This window comes from Notolepis coatsorum (genome assembly GCF_963971535.1).
Source record: "Notolepis coatsorum genome assembly, chromosome: 8".
Lineage (NCBI taxonomy): Eukaryota > Metazoa > Chordata > Actinopteri > Aulopiformes > Paralepididae > Notolepis > Notolepis coatsorum.
Window position 1 is genome coordinate 98,379,980 of NC_140172.1, and position 17,754 is coordinate 98,397,733.

At 42.1% G+C, this 17,754-nt stretch overlaps 1 protein-coding gene across 2 annotated transcripts in view; it reads right to left on the minus strand.

Annotated features, from left to right (window-relative positions):
- The window catches only part of med13a (mediator complex subunit 13a), a 211,346-nt gene that overhangs the window by 181,776 nt on the left and 11,816 nt on the right, over positions 1 to 17,754 (minus strand). For both annotated transcript variants that reach the window (XR_014619986.1, XM_084319688.1), the window contains exon 2: positions 4,752 to 4,986. Coding sequence is in view for 1 of the 2 variants with exons in the window: in XM_084319688.1 (XP_084175814.1) it covers positions 4,752 to 4,986 (235 nt within the window). In the remaining variant the exon portion in view is untranslated. The remainder of the gene's footprint in view (positions 1 to 4,751; positions 4,987 to 17,754) is intronic.

Consider the following 17,754-nt stretch of genomic DNA (forward strand, 5'->3'; position numbering starts at 1 on the left):
TGCGGCTCCGGAGCCGCAGGTTGCCGACCCCTGCTTTAACGTTACCTTGGTTAAAGTTGGGGCTATTCATAATCCAGCAATAATGGCTGCAGACATGCAAGCAAAATACAGCAAGTTGGCACAGGAGTATTCCAAGGTAAATCACTTTTTCACCAGTAACGTTACATTGTCTTTCCATCTAGCTCACGCTAACTGGCTAACCTAGCTCACGCTAACGTCGTCACTGATCGACCTCTCTCACACAATTAATGTTGCGGACAGCCATACCGGTGACAATGTTTAGTTTTTTAGTGCCAAAGGATAAGAGTCTGAGGCGGAGTCTCAAAAGAGAATGTTGAATATTTATTGTGCATTAAAAATCACAACATAAACGTTACTACTAGTCAGAGCCTCTGCTACTAGCTAACTGAACCGGAGCACCTGGATAGTGCAACAACGTATAACGTCCGTGCGGAACCAATGTCCCAACAACTGTTCCGTGGGTGAACTTATTGAGCATAGTTGTCAATTAATGATACTAATACTAATCTATACAATCACCTGTTGTTGAATAAATACCATTACTTTCTAGTTATTACTAAAAAACAGTATATATAAAACAGTATCTGTAGCTGTGAAAAATATATATATATAATTTATAGAATGTAATTATATATTTTTTTATGTATGCACTGGTATCGGATCAGTATCGGTATACTGATGGCCGATACTAGGGCTGCACGATTTTGGGAAATAATCTAATTGCGATTTTTCGGACAGATATTGCGATTGCGATTAAATTTGCGATTATAATTATAATTTTTTTTAAGCAGCTCCACAGAGGTTTATTGTAAAATGCGGCTTGCATCTGGCCTACGCAGTGGGTCTGTTCGGGACACAGAGCCTGAAAATGTTTCTTTTTACCTGGGAATCGATACTGGTACCCCAACGGTACCTTTTTTTCTGTACTTTACTCTCCCTCTCTGAAGTCTAAACTTCACAACACACAATCTAAAACCCCTTACCTCCCTCTCCCAAACCGTTCCTACAACAATAACAACAACTTGCAAAGGAGATCTTGTATCTCAATGGGACTTCCTGGTTAAAAAAAAAGAAAATAAAAATTGCGATTTCTTTTTTTTTGATTTGCTAATTGCATCATTTCAAATCGCGATTTCGATTTAAAATTGATTAATCGTTAAGCTTAGGTATCGGAATCGGATCTGGAAGGAAAAAATGGTATCGGAACATCTCTACCTCTGATTCCACAGACCAACGCTTAACCTCTCGCGTTACTACAGGAACGCGCTTGAGACTTTGTTTATACTCGGGTAAAAGAAAGATGGTGTCATGATCTGAAACATTCTGTATTGTCGCAGTGAAAGGGTTAACCCGTTCGTAGTGTGGTAGTGAAAGGGTTAAATCCACTTGAGACAATCAAGGTCTTCATGACGGCCATCTTTTAAATAATTCCAAGCCAGATGACCCATACCCAACCCCCCCCCCCCCCCCCCCCCCCCTCCCCACCTCCAATGTACAGCCCTCACCCAACCCACCCAACCCCACCCCACCAACCTCCTCCAATGTACAGTTTCTACGCCAAATGTATATACACTCCTTTTCTGGACACTTTTGTATCACAAACAGTACTGTATTTGCAAATCTGATATGTCATAAATGTATAGATGTAGCAGTACTGTCTATCTGTATGTCATGTATGTCATATATGTTATGATGAATTGAAAATGGGGGACCCTGATGTAAACAAGACGAAAGTCTTTCTCTGGTCTGCATCCCCTTAACAATTGTATTGAGATGTACTGTACTGTACCCATTCTGCAATCTGTTAATAAACTTTTCAATCAATCAATCAATCAGATGGAAGGAGAAAAAAATACATAGTTCCCTCATATATAGTTCTATGGTCTTACTAGTCAAGTGGCAGTGCTAACGCAGTGGCTATGCAAGACAGTGAAACAAAGTATCAGGCCATGTTGTAGTTATCCTACAGAGAAAGGAAAATGCACTTGACTTTAATGCACATTTTGTTGTATGCAAAGAGAAAATGTTTAAATTGTACAATCTTTCAGCAGTCAGTCTGGAATTAATGTATGCATTAAAAAGTGTTGAATAAATGTTTTATGGGCCCATAATAGTGATTATTAATATTATTTAAGTTAAGTTTAGCCATAATCATGTATTTTGCCATAATCAGGTAGCTGGAAAAAAAAAGAAATACATTATATATATATTTATATGAATCATTTTCAGCCTTTCGGCATTCGGTTTTCGGCCAACTGTTTCCTATTTTCGGTATCGGTTTCGGCCAAGAATTTCCCATTTGGTGCATCCCTATTTATTTATTTTTTGTATCTCTCTTTCTCCGATTTTTCTCTGTTTTCTCCCTGTCCCAATTTAGTCGTTGTGCCAATTCCCCCCCCCCCTCCCCTACCTGGTTGTTGTGCGCATGTTCTCCTACTGGTCGGTACAAGGGAACCCTGAAGTATCCGCACGCTTCCTCCAACACGTGCTGCGACAGCCAGTGGCTCTCTTCTCACCTGGCAGCGAGGGCTCTCATTGGTGAAGTGTAACGCGTGGGAGGTCACGCTGCCTTCCTCAAGTCCTGCCTCCGCTGAGCAAGCGCCCAGACCTGACCTGTCCACAACGCCAGTTTCCCACCCACGGCTTCCCTCCCCCTAATCCAGCCAAACGAGTTAGTATAGCGATCAGCCCAAGCCAAGGCAATGCTGACTCCGGGAGTCGAGACTGCAGCCTCTTGCATTGGTGACGAGCGCAATCTCCGCTACGCCACCTGACCGCCCCTGTGCATCCCTAGTTTGCATGTAACTGCACTTTAACTGTTCCACAGTAAGAGGGCGCTATAGGCGTAAGGAGATGCAGCTATTGTAGCTGACGTCAGGTAGCAGGTATAAGGGATTGTTCCCTCCCCCTCTGTCTCTCTCTCTAGCTCTCACGGAGAGCAGGTCTAGTGGTGCAATGTACATATGTGAAATAAACCACGCCTGTTAAGGCTAAAGAAGACCTCGTCGTCATGACCAGTTATTGCTCCCCATGTGACTCTGTCAACAGTCATGATCAACTGAAGGTGTATGCTATGGAACAGTATGTGCTTGGCTACTACTTGGGTTTTCAGAAAAAGGCCCGCTATGTGACGCTAAATCTCTAGCTAGTATCGTGTATTTCATCACAGTAGCCTCCCGGTGTTTAATAAACACTTCTAGCCAGGACATATCTGGACATATAAGACATATATGTATCATGTTTATTTTTTGTTGGCTGGGTTTGCGCATGCGGAATAAGGGAGATGTCAATCTGTTGTCGAAGGTGGTAGTACAGGGGCAGTACATTTAGCTGTAAAAGCCAGATCAAGCTCAATAGATTCTGTAACACGAACTTGCGGCAACTACTCTGTACGATGCCATTGTTGTTGTGATGTTGGCTGAGTTTGCACATGCGGGTTAAGGGAGAGGTGGGCTAGATCGCGTAATCGGTTCAGGAAAAGACGCGTATTGCTTGTAAAGACGGCGACGCGAGGGGAACGTCTTCAGATTTGCCCACTCTGGGAGACGGTTTCAGAAAATAGCGTCTTCAGGCTCCCAGAACGCAGTTCCGTGTGGATGAAAGGTGCATACGACCAAATACTTTGACTGATACGACCGAAATCGGTTTCGTCTGGACATGGCCTCAGAGGGGAACAAAATGTATTCAGATTTAAATACAATGTGTTGCACACAGAAGCTGTAAACAAACACTGTTGGTCGGTTTGCCGTCACAGAAGATCACTAGCGAGCTAGCTAGGTGACGATACGTTAGCTATCCAACCAGGGAGAAGGAAGAGAAACCAAAGAAAACTAAATGGAAAGGTTTTTGACACCTCCAGCCAGGAGATAAAAGGAAAGCTGACACACCCATGATATATGTTCCAGGTAACGTTAACATCACTCACGTTACAAAGCCAAGGGCAAGACAGTATGACGAGGCACACCTCTCCCATGGGTCTACTGAGGTTGGTTTTGCCTTCAAAGTTGGGGGTTGGGGGACACTATGGAACCTCAAGTTTAATGTTCAAATGAAAAGAGACCAGTAGAAAAATGAAGTCAATGGTGTGATATATATATATATTTTAAATGCTTTTCTGACTACTAATAAATGTGGCCATTTTCTAATTCATGGGGGGGGGGGGGGCCTACATGTTTCCAATGTTCTTGTATTATCATGTCCATAGCTCGGTTTAAATACATATTCTCTGTACAAAGCTTTAACTAGTTTAACTAGTCAAGTCACTAGGCGACAGTCTTAACAGTGTTCTTAAAACAGCCAAGGCCCAGGAGATATGACATTTGGCCTTGTCTCCAGTCTTGTCTCCAGACACGACAAAACCCCCTAAACCCATCTTTTGTTTTAATTTTCTCATCTTTGTTCATCTTTGTTTACCTTTCTTGTCATATCTGTTATTATTGTCATCTTTGTACTTAATTGTAAGTCTGACCAGAGCTCTTTCTCACTTTCTGGTCAGACGCTTGTGTGTACACTTGTCTCTCTGATTGTAAACAGAGGATACTCTTTCTGTGGCCACAGAAACAGAAATAAACTATGTTCTATTTTTGATACAATTTGAATTTATACAGTTTCACTGTTTGGCTCAATCAAGAGTCGATTTCATCCTGACCCCCAAGAATTGAAATCGAATCGTGGAGATTACCACAATTATTATCATAGATGCGTGTTGGGAGGAGGGAGGCGCGTCTCACCTGAAAGTTCGTTGTGGATGAGCTCTGCAAAGTTTGGGTCGTCGCCCCACCAGAAGAGCCAGAGCTCCCTCCGACCTGGCCGCTGGCTCCTCCGCCACACGCTCAGCACGTCCACCTTCAGGCAGCGGCTGAAGCTGCAGAGGATGGGGTCCTCCTCGGTCACGGGGAAGAGGATGGGCGCGGAGGTGGGACCCTGCCATACGTACCGCTTCCACTTGATGCCCGTCAGGTCGGCCTGAGAGACAAGAGAGAGAGAGAGAGAGAGAGAGAGAGAGAGAGAGAGAGAGAGAGAGAGAGAGAGAGAGAGAGAGAGAGAGAGAGAGAGAGAGAGAGAGAGGGTAAGTCAGTGTGAGTTACTGGAGCTCCGGGTGCCACTCAAAACCTTTTTATTAGTTTCTGAGGTTTCTCGCGTTTACAGAAACAACGAGCATACAAATAGAAAACAATTCACAATAAAGCAGCAAAAAATGTAACACACAAGATTAATACAAACTTTTTTTTGGTATTAAAAGATTCCCAAGGAAAGGAGAACATTCTAAGAGTTTTTTTAATTTTTTTTATCCACTTTTTCTCCCATTTCTATTTTTCTCCCATCCCAATTTTCATATCGTCCAATTCAACCCTCCCCTGTCTTCGAACGTTGTTTCTTGCCTCCCACAAGCCGGCTGCAATGTGGACTAAGTCATACATAGCACGAGTCCCCTCCGATACTCGAGGTAACAGCCGTCGCATCTTTTCACCTGCGCGGCTCGATCTTTCAGCGTCGGGGGTCTAGGCTTTGGAGGGGCCACGCCCCCGTCACTTCTTGATTCTACTGCGCAGGCGCACCAACCGACCTGTAGGAGTCGCTGTCCACAACGCCCGATCCCCACCCTTCAGTTTCCCTCCCCGTAATACGGCCAATGTGTATTACTGTGGACGACCAGCTAAACTGAAAGCAATGTGGAGAGCGGGGCTCGAACAGCCCAGTCTCCAGCATTCGTTGCGAGCGCCTTGCCCACTGCGCTACGTAGCCGCCCCCTCATTCTAAGAGTTTTATACATTTTTTATTTAACCTTTATTTAACCGGATAAAAAAAGCATCAAGACAAAATCTCATTTACAATGCTGACCTGGCCAAGAAAGCAGCAATGTTTCCACAATGGTAAACACAACACAGAGAACAACACAACAAAAAGCAATCACTACATTGTGCACATTCGGAACAATAAAAAACCAAGGTACATTACTCATTACTACATGAGCAGCTGGTGGTAAGGACCTCAGATAGCATCCGTTTAAAACTGGCTAAAGGAACAAGTGCCATCAGTTTGAGGCTTGACTGAAGGTCATTCCAAGACCAAGGACCAAAATAAAAAAATACTCCTTTTTATTGTTAGAGGCGTCAACTTGAGCTAACATATTGTGTGTGTAGGGACAAAATGCCAATGGATTTAGTATAATACACGTCGCAGGCTATTACTAGCCTCCCAGGAATTACCCTAGATCGCTCTAAAACCATACTTATATTCACCACGGTATAAAACTGGAATGTATGGATGGATTTTTTTTTTCACGTATTGAACGATAGATACTCGATGTCAAATGGGCCATAGTATTGCATCCATAGCTATAATATAGAATATAGTTAAGCCCTGCAAACAAGGTGACGGACTCCATTGGTTTAATGCGTGGCAGTGCATAGCCATATCCCGGAAACAGCGTGGCAGCCAATGAGTTAAGCACTTCAAGGACCTTGTGTGAACCCTGATATATATATATATATCATTCAGGAACCGGTATCGAATTTGAGGTATCAGTAGGCTATTTAAAACTCTTGAACGAAAGACTCATGTGTTATGGGCTAGCATACACTACAAAAAAAATCTAATCTCGTCACTTTAGAGAACAAGCCAATGTGCTGGCTTTAGTGAAATCCTTGGACTATAAAAAAAGGTGTTTTTTTTTTCTTGTTTTTTTTAGCCTTTATTTAACCAGGAAGTCCCATTGAGATACAAGATCTCTTTTGCATCAATGTCCGCCTCCTAGGGTGAAACCTGTGGCTAGAGGGTGGGGACATTCTTGTGGAACAACCAACCAACCGATCAGAGCTGCTCTGGTCTGCAGAGGTTGCAACATCCTAATCCTCTCAGGAGCAGGTGCATATCATCCTATGGAGTAACTGTGTGGAATGGGCTAAAGATAAAAATGAAGGAAAGCAGAAATATTGCTTTATTTAAAGAAAATGTATAAAGGAATGATATCTTCTGGATTCTAAGCTGTTGTTTTATTTTTCTTTTCTTTTGTACTACATCATGGATACTGATATTATTTGTTTATTTTATGTTGTTTTCAATGTTAAGAATGAAGAATTATTGGCAATATGGATATTCTCCATTATATAATTTAAGTATTAATTAATGTTCCCACATGGAAGTGGTGGATAGGGGTAGGGCATAATAAGCTTAGGCTTCTTCCTACTCCTTTTCGAACAGTGATATGTATAATTTTCGTTGTTTGCCTTTTTTATTCTTTGTTTTTTTAAATCATGTTCGAAATAAAGATGATTCATTCATAATACTTGCAAATGGTGGTCTCACCACAAACGTAATCCGGCTCATTAATGGAGAGAGTGCTATGGTGGAACAGTTGCCTTTCGATAAATGCGGCTTTTTATACAGACATCGAAAAGCCTCATAGGCAGTAAATCACTGGCGGGATTATTAAGTGTTAAAACAGGAACATTACGCTCCACTGCTAGCTACCTCCGCTGCTCATCACCCAAGCACTGACAACCCAACCATGTCATCTACCTCACACACACACACCAACAGACACGCACACACACACACACGCACGCCTTAGGCCTGCATCCCCCATCTCCATTAGTAGCCTTGCTCTTCCATCTCCCCTTGTTGCAGTGAGACTCTAACTGATCTGTATGAACATGACTGCTCATTTTCTCACACTGTGCGCCGCGTTCCCATTCTGTTTGGACGAGAGCCGCTCCACAGAAGCATCCGATTAAAGCTATTACAATTCAGAGGGGGTTCACTTAAATCAATTGTAGAGGATTTTGGAGTCTTAATAGTGATGACCCGTGGCTGCAATGTGGGGCAGTGGTCTTTAGCCTGGCTGTGGATACGCTGGGAGATTTGTGGCCTTAAGTGATGCGGGAGCTGTTATTAGGAATTTGGTTTTGGTTTAAACTGTTTAAATTTTGGTTTAAACTGATGTAATATTAGGGCTGTCGCGGTATGACATTTTCTCACCACGGTTGTGTGTGTGGCTAATCACCGCGGGATGCGGTGGTACCGCACTTCTATACATTTTTTTTTATAAAAATGTTATTTTTTTATTAAATTTTTTTATAGTCTATATATATTTTTTGTATTATTAAGACATGCAAGTTTACCCGCGATCGTGATTAGAAAAAAAATCTAAGGCCATAGGAGTCCTGAAACTATTTTAAACATGTTTGATAATCTATCCATTTGTCCCTCAACGTTCTGAAATGTCATAACAGTAGATTAGGGTGTTGCCTGCTCCTTTAACACTTTCAGAGCCCAAGCTTAATCTTGATTTACCAGTTGAATGCCCACCATCCACTTCAATGTTAGCGTTAATAACGCCTAATCTATGTTTTAAATTATGGCTATGTGTCTAATCTGCCCGTCGCTTATCAATGACTCGTTTTCCAGTCAACATTGTCGAAGCGGATTGTTTTTTTATCGGTTCATTTTCGTTTTATAGCATTTTGAAAAGCCCTCGTTTTCAAGGAAAATAAAAAGATTCCATGATAAACGCCCTGTACTGGAATATTCTAGAATACACAAAAACCGTTTTTTCGGCCTATTTATGAATCGTTTTCAAATAAACGCTAGATTATCGATAGTATATGTGTACGTATGCACGCTGGGGCCGCAAGCTGAAAATCAATTCTCTGATTTCCTCAAAGCGATCGCGCACACACACACACACATAGGGCAAACGCTGAGATCTCAGCGAATACAACTCTCATTATCCCAAGACTGGTAAAATAGATTCCTTACCTCAGATCAGATGTTCTCCAAAAAGATCATTCCAATTCCTGATCGCCATTCCAAAAATCGATCACTACTGTCTACTATCGATTGGCTACTGTGAATATATATTCCAGGCTGATTCCCGTCGCGCGATCACTTCCATGTTGAGCAGACAGCTTGCCACAGCTCAGGGAGCCAGCTGGCCCCGCCTCACATATCACTGATCCCAGGTCAGTCTAAGCGACTGATGTGCAGTTTTCAGGGATAGACGATAGGGGGCGCTTTTTTCCATTCTGAGCTGCTGGAGGAGCTGGTGTACCAACTAGTGATGTGACTATTCATCGATTTGCATCGGTGCGCCGGCATAAACGTTCACGATGCGAGTGCACCGGTGGAATAAGTCCGCATCGGCTACAATTCACGCTGAACTCGTGATGCATCTTGTTGTAGCGTCTTTGCATCGGTCATATTCATATCATTCATATAAATTTCCTCTCATCCACTTCTGTCAGCAGTGCACTGTGACTGCACACAGCAGGGGAGCATGTCTATGTTCCCCGGGTCCTATGTTCCCCGGGTTCTATGTTCCCCGCTTTGATTGATTGATAGATTGAACATTTTAGACCACCAGCCCTGATTCCAAACTCTAACCTTAACCAGTTCGAACGAGGGCCTAAGCTTAACCGTTCGAAACAAGGCGGACATTAATAATTAATAAAATAATATTGAAGACGCTTGACAACAGGTTCAAAGATAACTTCACATTTATTGGCAATTCGTTTCCTTATATCGCTTCCTCCAGGTTCCAACTGTGTTGACAAAATGCGATCATAGTGTGGTCAGCTACGTAGCATCAGAACGCTCAAACTCAAACGCGCTCTCTCTCTCTCTCTCTCTCTCTCTCTCCCTCCCCCTCTCTCAATTCCCCTCTCTCTCTCTCTCTCTCTCTCTCTCTCTCTGTTCAATGATTTAAAGTGGCCAAACGTTACAATATTTAACTACTAATTGGATAGTTGATGATAAACATTTAATTTCATTATCTGAAATATTATAAAATCATTAAGTCTGCTATAAGCCATTTACCCTTTGTGTGTGATTATTATTGTCTCACAGTAGTGTGTGTATATACATTGTGTGTGTGTGTGTGTGTGTGTGTGTGTGTGTGTGTGTGTGTGTGTGTGTGTGTGTGTGTGTGTGTGTGTGTGTGTGTGTGTGTGTGTCTTTAGCTAAAGTGGATAGAAAACACAGTACTATGCAAAAGTCTTCTTAGGCACCCAAGAGTTTTTATATAAATTGTCTTACAGTAGATTATTTTATTTTTAATAATAATATAAGCTGCATATAAGGAATACAACCAAATCCTCTGTCATACCATAAAATGTTATCATTATTTTGCATCGTGTTGAATCGCATCGTATCGCCCCGAATCGCATTATGTTGAATCAAATCGTATCGAATCGTATCGTATCTCAACAGGGGGTGAATCGTATCGCATCGCATCGCCCGGTGCTTCAAATGTATCGTTAATGTATCGTATCGTTGGCACCGTATCGAGATGCGCATCGCATCGGCCTCAGTGATGGAGATGCACATCACTAGTACCAACGGGAGACTCGGTTGATGAAATATGAATTCAGATCGCTAATAAAAAAATTAAACAATAATTGTCGTCGTGGGCATTCAGGGGGGGGCTGATAAAACGTCATATGACGTTTTGGGCATTGAAAGTGTTAAGAGTGATGCGTTGTGGGATATATATATGGCATGCCCTTCTCCAACTTAAAACTAACGTTATTTGAGTGAACATTTAACGTTATTATAACACTATTTTAACGTTAGTGAATTTGAATGCACACATAGCTAGTTAAATATCACAACTTGTGTCATCATTGGGGGAAACTAAGTGCTGCCTCTCCGCCGTCCCCGCCACACTCGGGACCACACCAACGTTATAGATAGCTAGCCTATAGCTAACGTCGGGACCACACAAACGTTATAGATAGCTAGCCTATAGCTAACGTCGGGACCACACCAACGTTATAGATAGCTAGTAGGGGTGAAACGGTTCACAAAATCTACGGTTCGGTTCGTATCACGTTTTTGGGCTAGCGGTTTTCGGTTCGGTTCGATATACGTTGTTTTTTATTTAAAAAATGTAACACTCACAAATCTAAACATGGTTCTCATTTATTAAAAAAAAGTTTACAGTGTTACAGTGTTTACAGCCTTAAATAATGTTTGGCACACAAAGACCGAACTGACTGAAAAATATAGGCTACATTTGTCAAAGTATTAACTTAGTGCAAACAAACAATGGGTCTCATTCCCGAACGAAGTTACAACAAAACATTTCGTCTTAGCCAGATTTCGGCCCATTTAAGACATAGGGCTGGGAGTGGGAGTCCCCAAATTTTCCTGCGATCAGATTTGATCGTGGCTGAGAGCAGATTTAAGAGTGCTGAGGAGCACTCTTAAATCTGCTCTCAGCCACGATCAAATCTCATGATTGATTGACTAATTTAAAATGTCATTATAACTTGACAGACTGTGTTCTCATAGTGATTCCTTCACGTCAACGCTACAGGCCTCCTTGGAATTAATTACTTAATCATAATTAAAATAAATATGACAATATTTGTACCATAAGAAATTACGCATTTGATGTCGGAAAAATTAATAATATGGATTCATCTGATCACAGGGCAGCTGCTTAACCATATCTGAACCAGCTATTTTGGACAAATGTATAATTACTTTAATTACTCAGATATTCAAACACAATTATGCAATTATTGTGAAATGATTGAAAATAATAATTATTTAATGCCTTCTGTGGAATTTGTATTTCTTATTTGTTACACATCTGTTTTAATGATTAATTATATACATTTGAAAGAATGCAGGTCAACATCAGGCACGTGCATACATAGGGGTGAAGGGGTGCCCGGGCACCTGCCTTTTTCATTTCTCATTAGAAAGTGCCCTTTTTATGCCACCCACTTTTTTTTTTTTTTTTTTTTTTTTTTTTTACTGTTGCAGATATATATATATACTGCCCTGCCCTTCCAAATGAAAGATGTCACGATAGAATCTAAATATTAGGTAAAGAAAGAGAGAGAAATGCCACCCCTCTCGTAAATAATAGGTCCTTCCAGCCTTACGCATAGGCATAGCACGTGGGTGGGTGTTGATCAATGAGACATGTAAACCGCGCAGGGCCAGCAGTGCACTGAACAGGAAATTGATATCCAGCTGTTGTTGAGCTCACAGTGCCCTCCACTCGAGTCGAGACCTCTTTTTTTACAGTTACTATTTCAACTAAAACAAAGCAAGAGTACACATCATCAGGTAAGGTATTTGCCCAACAAAATAAAATGTCGGGTTTGCAGTGCACTGTATATTTTCGTGAAACACGTCGCCAGATCAGCCCTCCCCAGTCCCCAGCCCCTCCCTCCCTGCTGCTAGTGCAGGAAAACACGCAGCATACTCTCTCTCTCTCTCTCTCTCTCTCTCTCTCTCTCTCTCTCTCTCTCTCTCTCTCTCTCCCTCCCGTAGCTGTTGGTCTGGAGCGCATATTGTGTTATTAAAGGGACACTATGTAGTTTTGGTGACATCTATCGGTGAAACTGAATGTACCATGATAGACTTGTATTAACCCCAAAAATCGCGCTCGCGCGCAGCGCGCGCTCGCATTAGACTTATTAATTAATGCCCTTTTATGATTACGGGCACCTGCCTTTCTAAAGTCCTGTGCACGTCCCTGGTCAACATGCAATGTATCCCATTGATTGGTATACAATGGGACAGACCTTTGTTTGATTGATTGATTGATTGATTGAAAACTTTATTAACAGATTGCAGAATGGGTACAGTACAGTACAGCTCAATTACATAAGGGGATGCAGACCAGAGAAAGAATTTCGTCTTGTTTACATCAGGGTCCCCCATTTTCAATTAATCATAACATATATGACACACACGACACAGATAGACATTACTGCTACATCTATACATTTATGACATACCAGATTTGCAAATACAGTACTGTTTGTGATACAAAAAGAGTCCAGAAAAGAGAGTACATTTGACGTAGAAACTGTTGGAGGAGGTTGGGTAGGAGGGGTGGGTGGGGGATAGACTTACACTGTACAAGCAAAACTGTACATTGGAATATTGACAAAACCATACTTGGTCATTTACTGTACATTGGAGGGGGTTGATATAGCTATAAACCTGCATTCCTTCGAATATATCATTAATCAATTAAACTTATATTGAAATACACTATATAGCCTATACACCAACACTGAAATGACAGTGGATAAATAAATAAGAACTAAAGCTAATCGGTGGAAATAGACTGCATTAATATTCCATAACAAGTCTTGTGTACGCCTACGAATGAACAGTAGCCTATAGGCTTAATTATGGAATAATAAGCCATACTGCGTTCATTCATTACGCCCGCCGTAGGCTATATATATTATATTTCATTCATTCATTCATATACAGTACTGCGCACGCGCGTGTGTGTGTGCGCGCGCTGCGGCAGGTGTACTGCGAGTTGTATATGATGCCAATACATTAATCTAATCTAGTTTTGATGGCGCGCAAGCGTGATTACGAAACCTAGCCGCATTTCTCGGAGACGCTCTCTGATTGGCACTGACTGACGCTAGGTTTCGTAGTCACGCAGCTCGCAAGTCTCGCAAAGCACTTCCGCCATTCCATTTGCACACAGCTGCGTCACTAGTTGCCTTATAAGGAGCTCTGGAGGCGTTGTTTTGTATGCAAATGTCCTGAACGGGAACGCGCTTTTGAGTTTAAGACAGAATGCCATTCTCCAAGCAGATATCAGATCATATAATTTGTGCGACCTTTTCAGCCACTTAAGACATATTACCAGCACGTTCAGGACTCAGAGTGAACTTGTCATTGATTATGTCTCAATGGTGGTTCCAAGATAAGTCTTCCAGAATATATCTTTGAAAAATTTTCGGGAATGAGACCCAATATGCTCAGCCAGCACTAGACTTTCCTTTCTTTAATATAAACACAAAGAAACAATGTCAACAATGTTTAAATTCCCTGATTGTCAATTGTTAATGGAAAGATTAGTTTTCCGCTTGAAATTAAAGTGCAGTATTTGAAATACAATGAAAGGAATATGGCTGGATTTCTTATCAAAGGGAAAAGTGCCACTGTTATTTAAAATAAATAAATAAACAAATTAGAAGGCCATCAATATAAATTGCAGGATACATCAAACTAACACACACACACACACTGTACTGTTTCAAAACAACACTGCTCTGTTCATTCTATTTTTTAAATACGTACATTATCTGTCTACATTTATTTAGACTAACATTATTTAAATATTGAGTGCAACTGTGGTGGATTAACGTAATTCGGTGAGTTGGAACTATCTATGGGTTGGGGGACCGCACGGACATTTTAGCGTCTCGACTCTTAACGTTACCGGAGTTGATAACATGCAGTGGAAAAGCCACAATAGTCCAGGGAGTTAGTAAACACAGTTGTATGTTAGCCTTCTTGGATGTTGAATAAACGCCTATCATTGTCTTTAAACACGTCGCCCCTCAGACTCCAATTTTCTTCTCTGCTAGCTAGTAGCTACGATAACATTTCATTGGCTGTATTAGCTGGCGGGCTACCATAGTTAAAACGTGCGTTGTGTTGTACAAACTGCTAACGTTATGGCAAGATGTGTGTAGGCCTATTTAATGTTAATGGCTATGTTTTTAAAGTCGTAATGAAGATTGATTTATATTGCGCTTGCCATTTCCACAAACTGACTAGCACCTGCAGTGCTGCTGCTGCCTGCAGCCAGCGCTCACCTCTCCCGGCTCCGTGCCAAATGATTTTTTTTGCGCATCCCCTGAACCGAACAATACACAAACGCCCCGAACTGTGGAGGTCGTGCCGAACGGTGTACGGTTCGAATGCGTATCGTTCCACCCCTAATAGCTAGCCTATAGCTAACATAGCTAGCCTATAGCTAACGTCGGGACCACACCAACGTTATAGATAGCTAGCCTATAGCTAACGTCGGGACCACACCAACGTTATAGATAGCTAGCCTATAGCTAACGTCGGGACCACACCAACGTTATGTAAGGGATAATGTATAGCTACGAGGTCATTGTCGCAAAATAATACTCGGTCATTATTTTGCAACAATGACCGAGTATAGCTATACATGATCCTTTATCCCGCTTATTACAGGGCTAACTTACTAACAATAAATGTAATTCATTTTACACCATCGACAAGATGAGATCAAATGCAGACGCAGTTGTTCTGTTGCTCCTCTGTCATCGGCAGGTGTGTGGACTTGATTGCACCTGATGTAGTGCAGCTGTGCATAATGGTAAAGCTTAGCTTTTGTGACTGCGATCAAAATGCTTGATTGTGATTGGTCAATAGCGCTCTGTTGCCCCTAACAGCGGTCATTATTGCGCGTTGCCCATAGCAGCGGTGAATTATCGAGAAATAATTGACCGTTGTTAGGGGCAACCGAGCGCTATGATGACCAATCACAATGAAGCATTTTGGCGAATGTTAAAACGCCATGTAATAAAGATAGCTAGCCTATAGCTAATGTCGGGACCACGGCAGAGAGAGGCAGCACCCAATCTGTAATGTTAGTCACTAACATGAAGAATAGAGAGCTGCAAACGGAAATAAACGCCCAGTCCTTGAGAGAACGGTTGTCTGGTTTACTGTCACCACTTTACAGAAGGAATTACCCCGAAGTCCGGCTAGTTATATCAAGCATGTTACATGACCGGCACTTCGGCCCGGGAGAGTTAGGAGAACGCTCCCCTGTACTCTACTACGGTTCAGATTAATACAGGAAAAGGTATACATTGGGGGCTCGAGTCAATACAATACAAACAATTGTTAAGGGGATGCAGACCAGAGAAAGACAGCTCTGCCGTAAACACTGGAAATAATCTCGGTTACTATGTCCACACGCAACCACTGCAACCGGGATGAGCGCAAAACTCCACCCTGGACTCCGGTTGTAAAAGAACACAGTTGCAGTGTTCCAAAAACCCGGTTGTGTGTGGACGAACAGTGCAACTGCGCATATTAAATCACGGTTATATAAAACCCCGCGTTCGTGTGGACAGGGCCCAAGTCTGATGACATTCTTCTCAAGTGTAAACTAACTATTTACATATTTTTGCCGTCAAAAAGGTACTTTTGATAATGTTGTCATTTTCAAATGATCAGTAAAATCACTCTCACTTGAGGTGTAGTTTGATCAGCAGAATGAATTTGTAAAAGAGGCATCTTTAGCACACAAGCGTCCTAAACGTGTCACTTTATACTGGAGTTCAGTCTTCAAAACACTGTCAGATGTCTTGGAAATGGTAATTCAGCCAGATCCTATGATACCTATTTTTGGTATAGTAGGGGAAAGCAATGAGAATCTCTGTCTGGAACTAAACTCCAAATAATAAAAACGTGTTACATTGCGAATAATGAGACTGATCCTTCTTCATTGGAAGTCTCTTCATCCACCCAACTGGACTCAATGGCTAAGAGAGGCGATGCAGCACCTTAACCCTTTCACTACCACACTACCAAATGGTTAACCCTTTCACTGCGACAATACAGAAGGTTAACCCTTTCACTGCCACCCGACAAAGGGTTAACCCTTTCACTACCACACTACAGGTTAAAAACTTTAAAAATTAAGAATCACAATATGGGGCTCCTCTTGGGTACAGTTGTGGAGTACATTAGAGAGCAGCTGGATATCCCACCTCTTGGGTACAGTTGTGGAGTACATTAGAGAGCAGCTATATCCCACCTTCCTGAGTGTTTTGTGAAAATGTAGGTTACATTTATTTTATGTTTTGTGCTCATTAATATATGTGTGGCCTTTTGCAGAGAAGCAAGCCTTGGGCTTCTGCTAAAAACAGCCGCCTGTTTGTGCTGTATTCTAATTTCCAATGTATTTCTGTCATGTCTAGGGATGGGTACCTTTCACATTTGAACCGATACCACCGGTACCTGTGAATCGATACCGGTACCCAACGGTACCTTTTTTCGGTACTTTAGTCTCAAGAAATTTAATTTACCTACCTCAGTCGTAAAAAAAAATATCCAAACTTCAAATAACTACAATTTCGACAGTTTTCGGCTTGCCATTGCTCCGACTGCTTTGTTGTTGAATCAAGTCAAATCCTAGGTAAGCATATATTGTGCGTGTGAACGTTGACAAAAAAAAAAAAAAAAAAAAAGTAAAACAAAAAAAAAATTATAAAAAAGTTTTTTTTTAATTTTTTTTTTGGTTTCTCACTTGATTCGATACTCTGTAGTACCGACGTGTTTCGGTTCGGTACCTCAAAAGTACCGAATTCGGTACCCATCCCTAGTCATGTCGAGAAGAAAAAGAAAAGAATGAGAGAATGAGGAGCCCGGCTACTAGCCCGGCAAGGCGCTCGCCACGAATGCAGAGACGCTGGGCTCGCCTGTTCGAGCCCAGCACTCCACATTGCTTTCAGTTTAGCTGGTCGTTCATACTAATACACATTGGCCGTATTAGGGGGTGGGAAACTGATGGGTGGGGATCGGGCGTTGTGGACAGCGACTCCTACAGGTCGGTTGGTGCGCCTGCGCAGTAGAATCAGGAAGTGTCGGGGGCAGCGTGAGCCTCCCACGCGTTACTCCTCGCCACTGAGAGATCGAGCTGCGCAGGTGAAAAGATGCGACTGCTGTTACCTCGAGTACCGGAGGGGACTTGTGCTATGTATGACTTAGTCCACATTGCAGCCGGCTTGTGGGAGGCAAGAAACAGCGTTCGTGACAGGGGAGGGTTGAATTGGATGATACGAAATTGGGATGGGAGAAAAATATAGAAAATGGGAGAAAAAGTGGATAAAAAAAAGAGAGAATGAGGAGCCCGACACCCGTGAGGAATGATGGTGTTGTTGATACTAGTGGATGACAGTGGCCACAAGC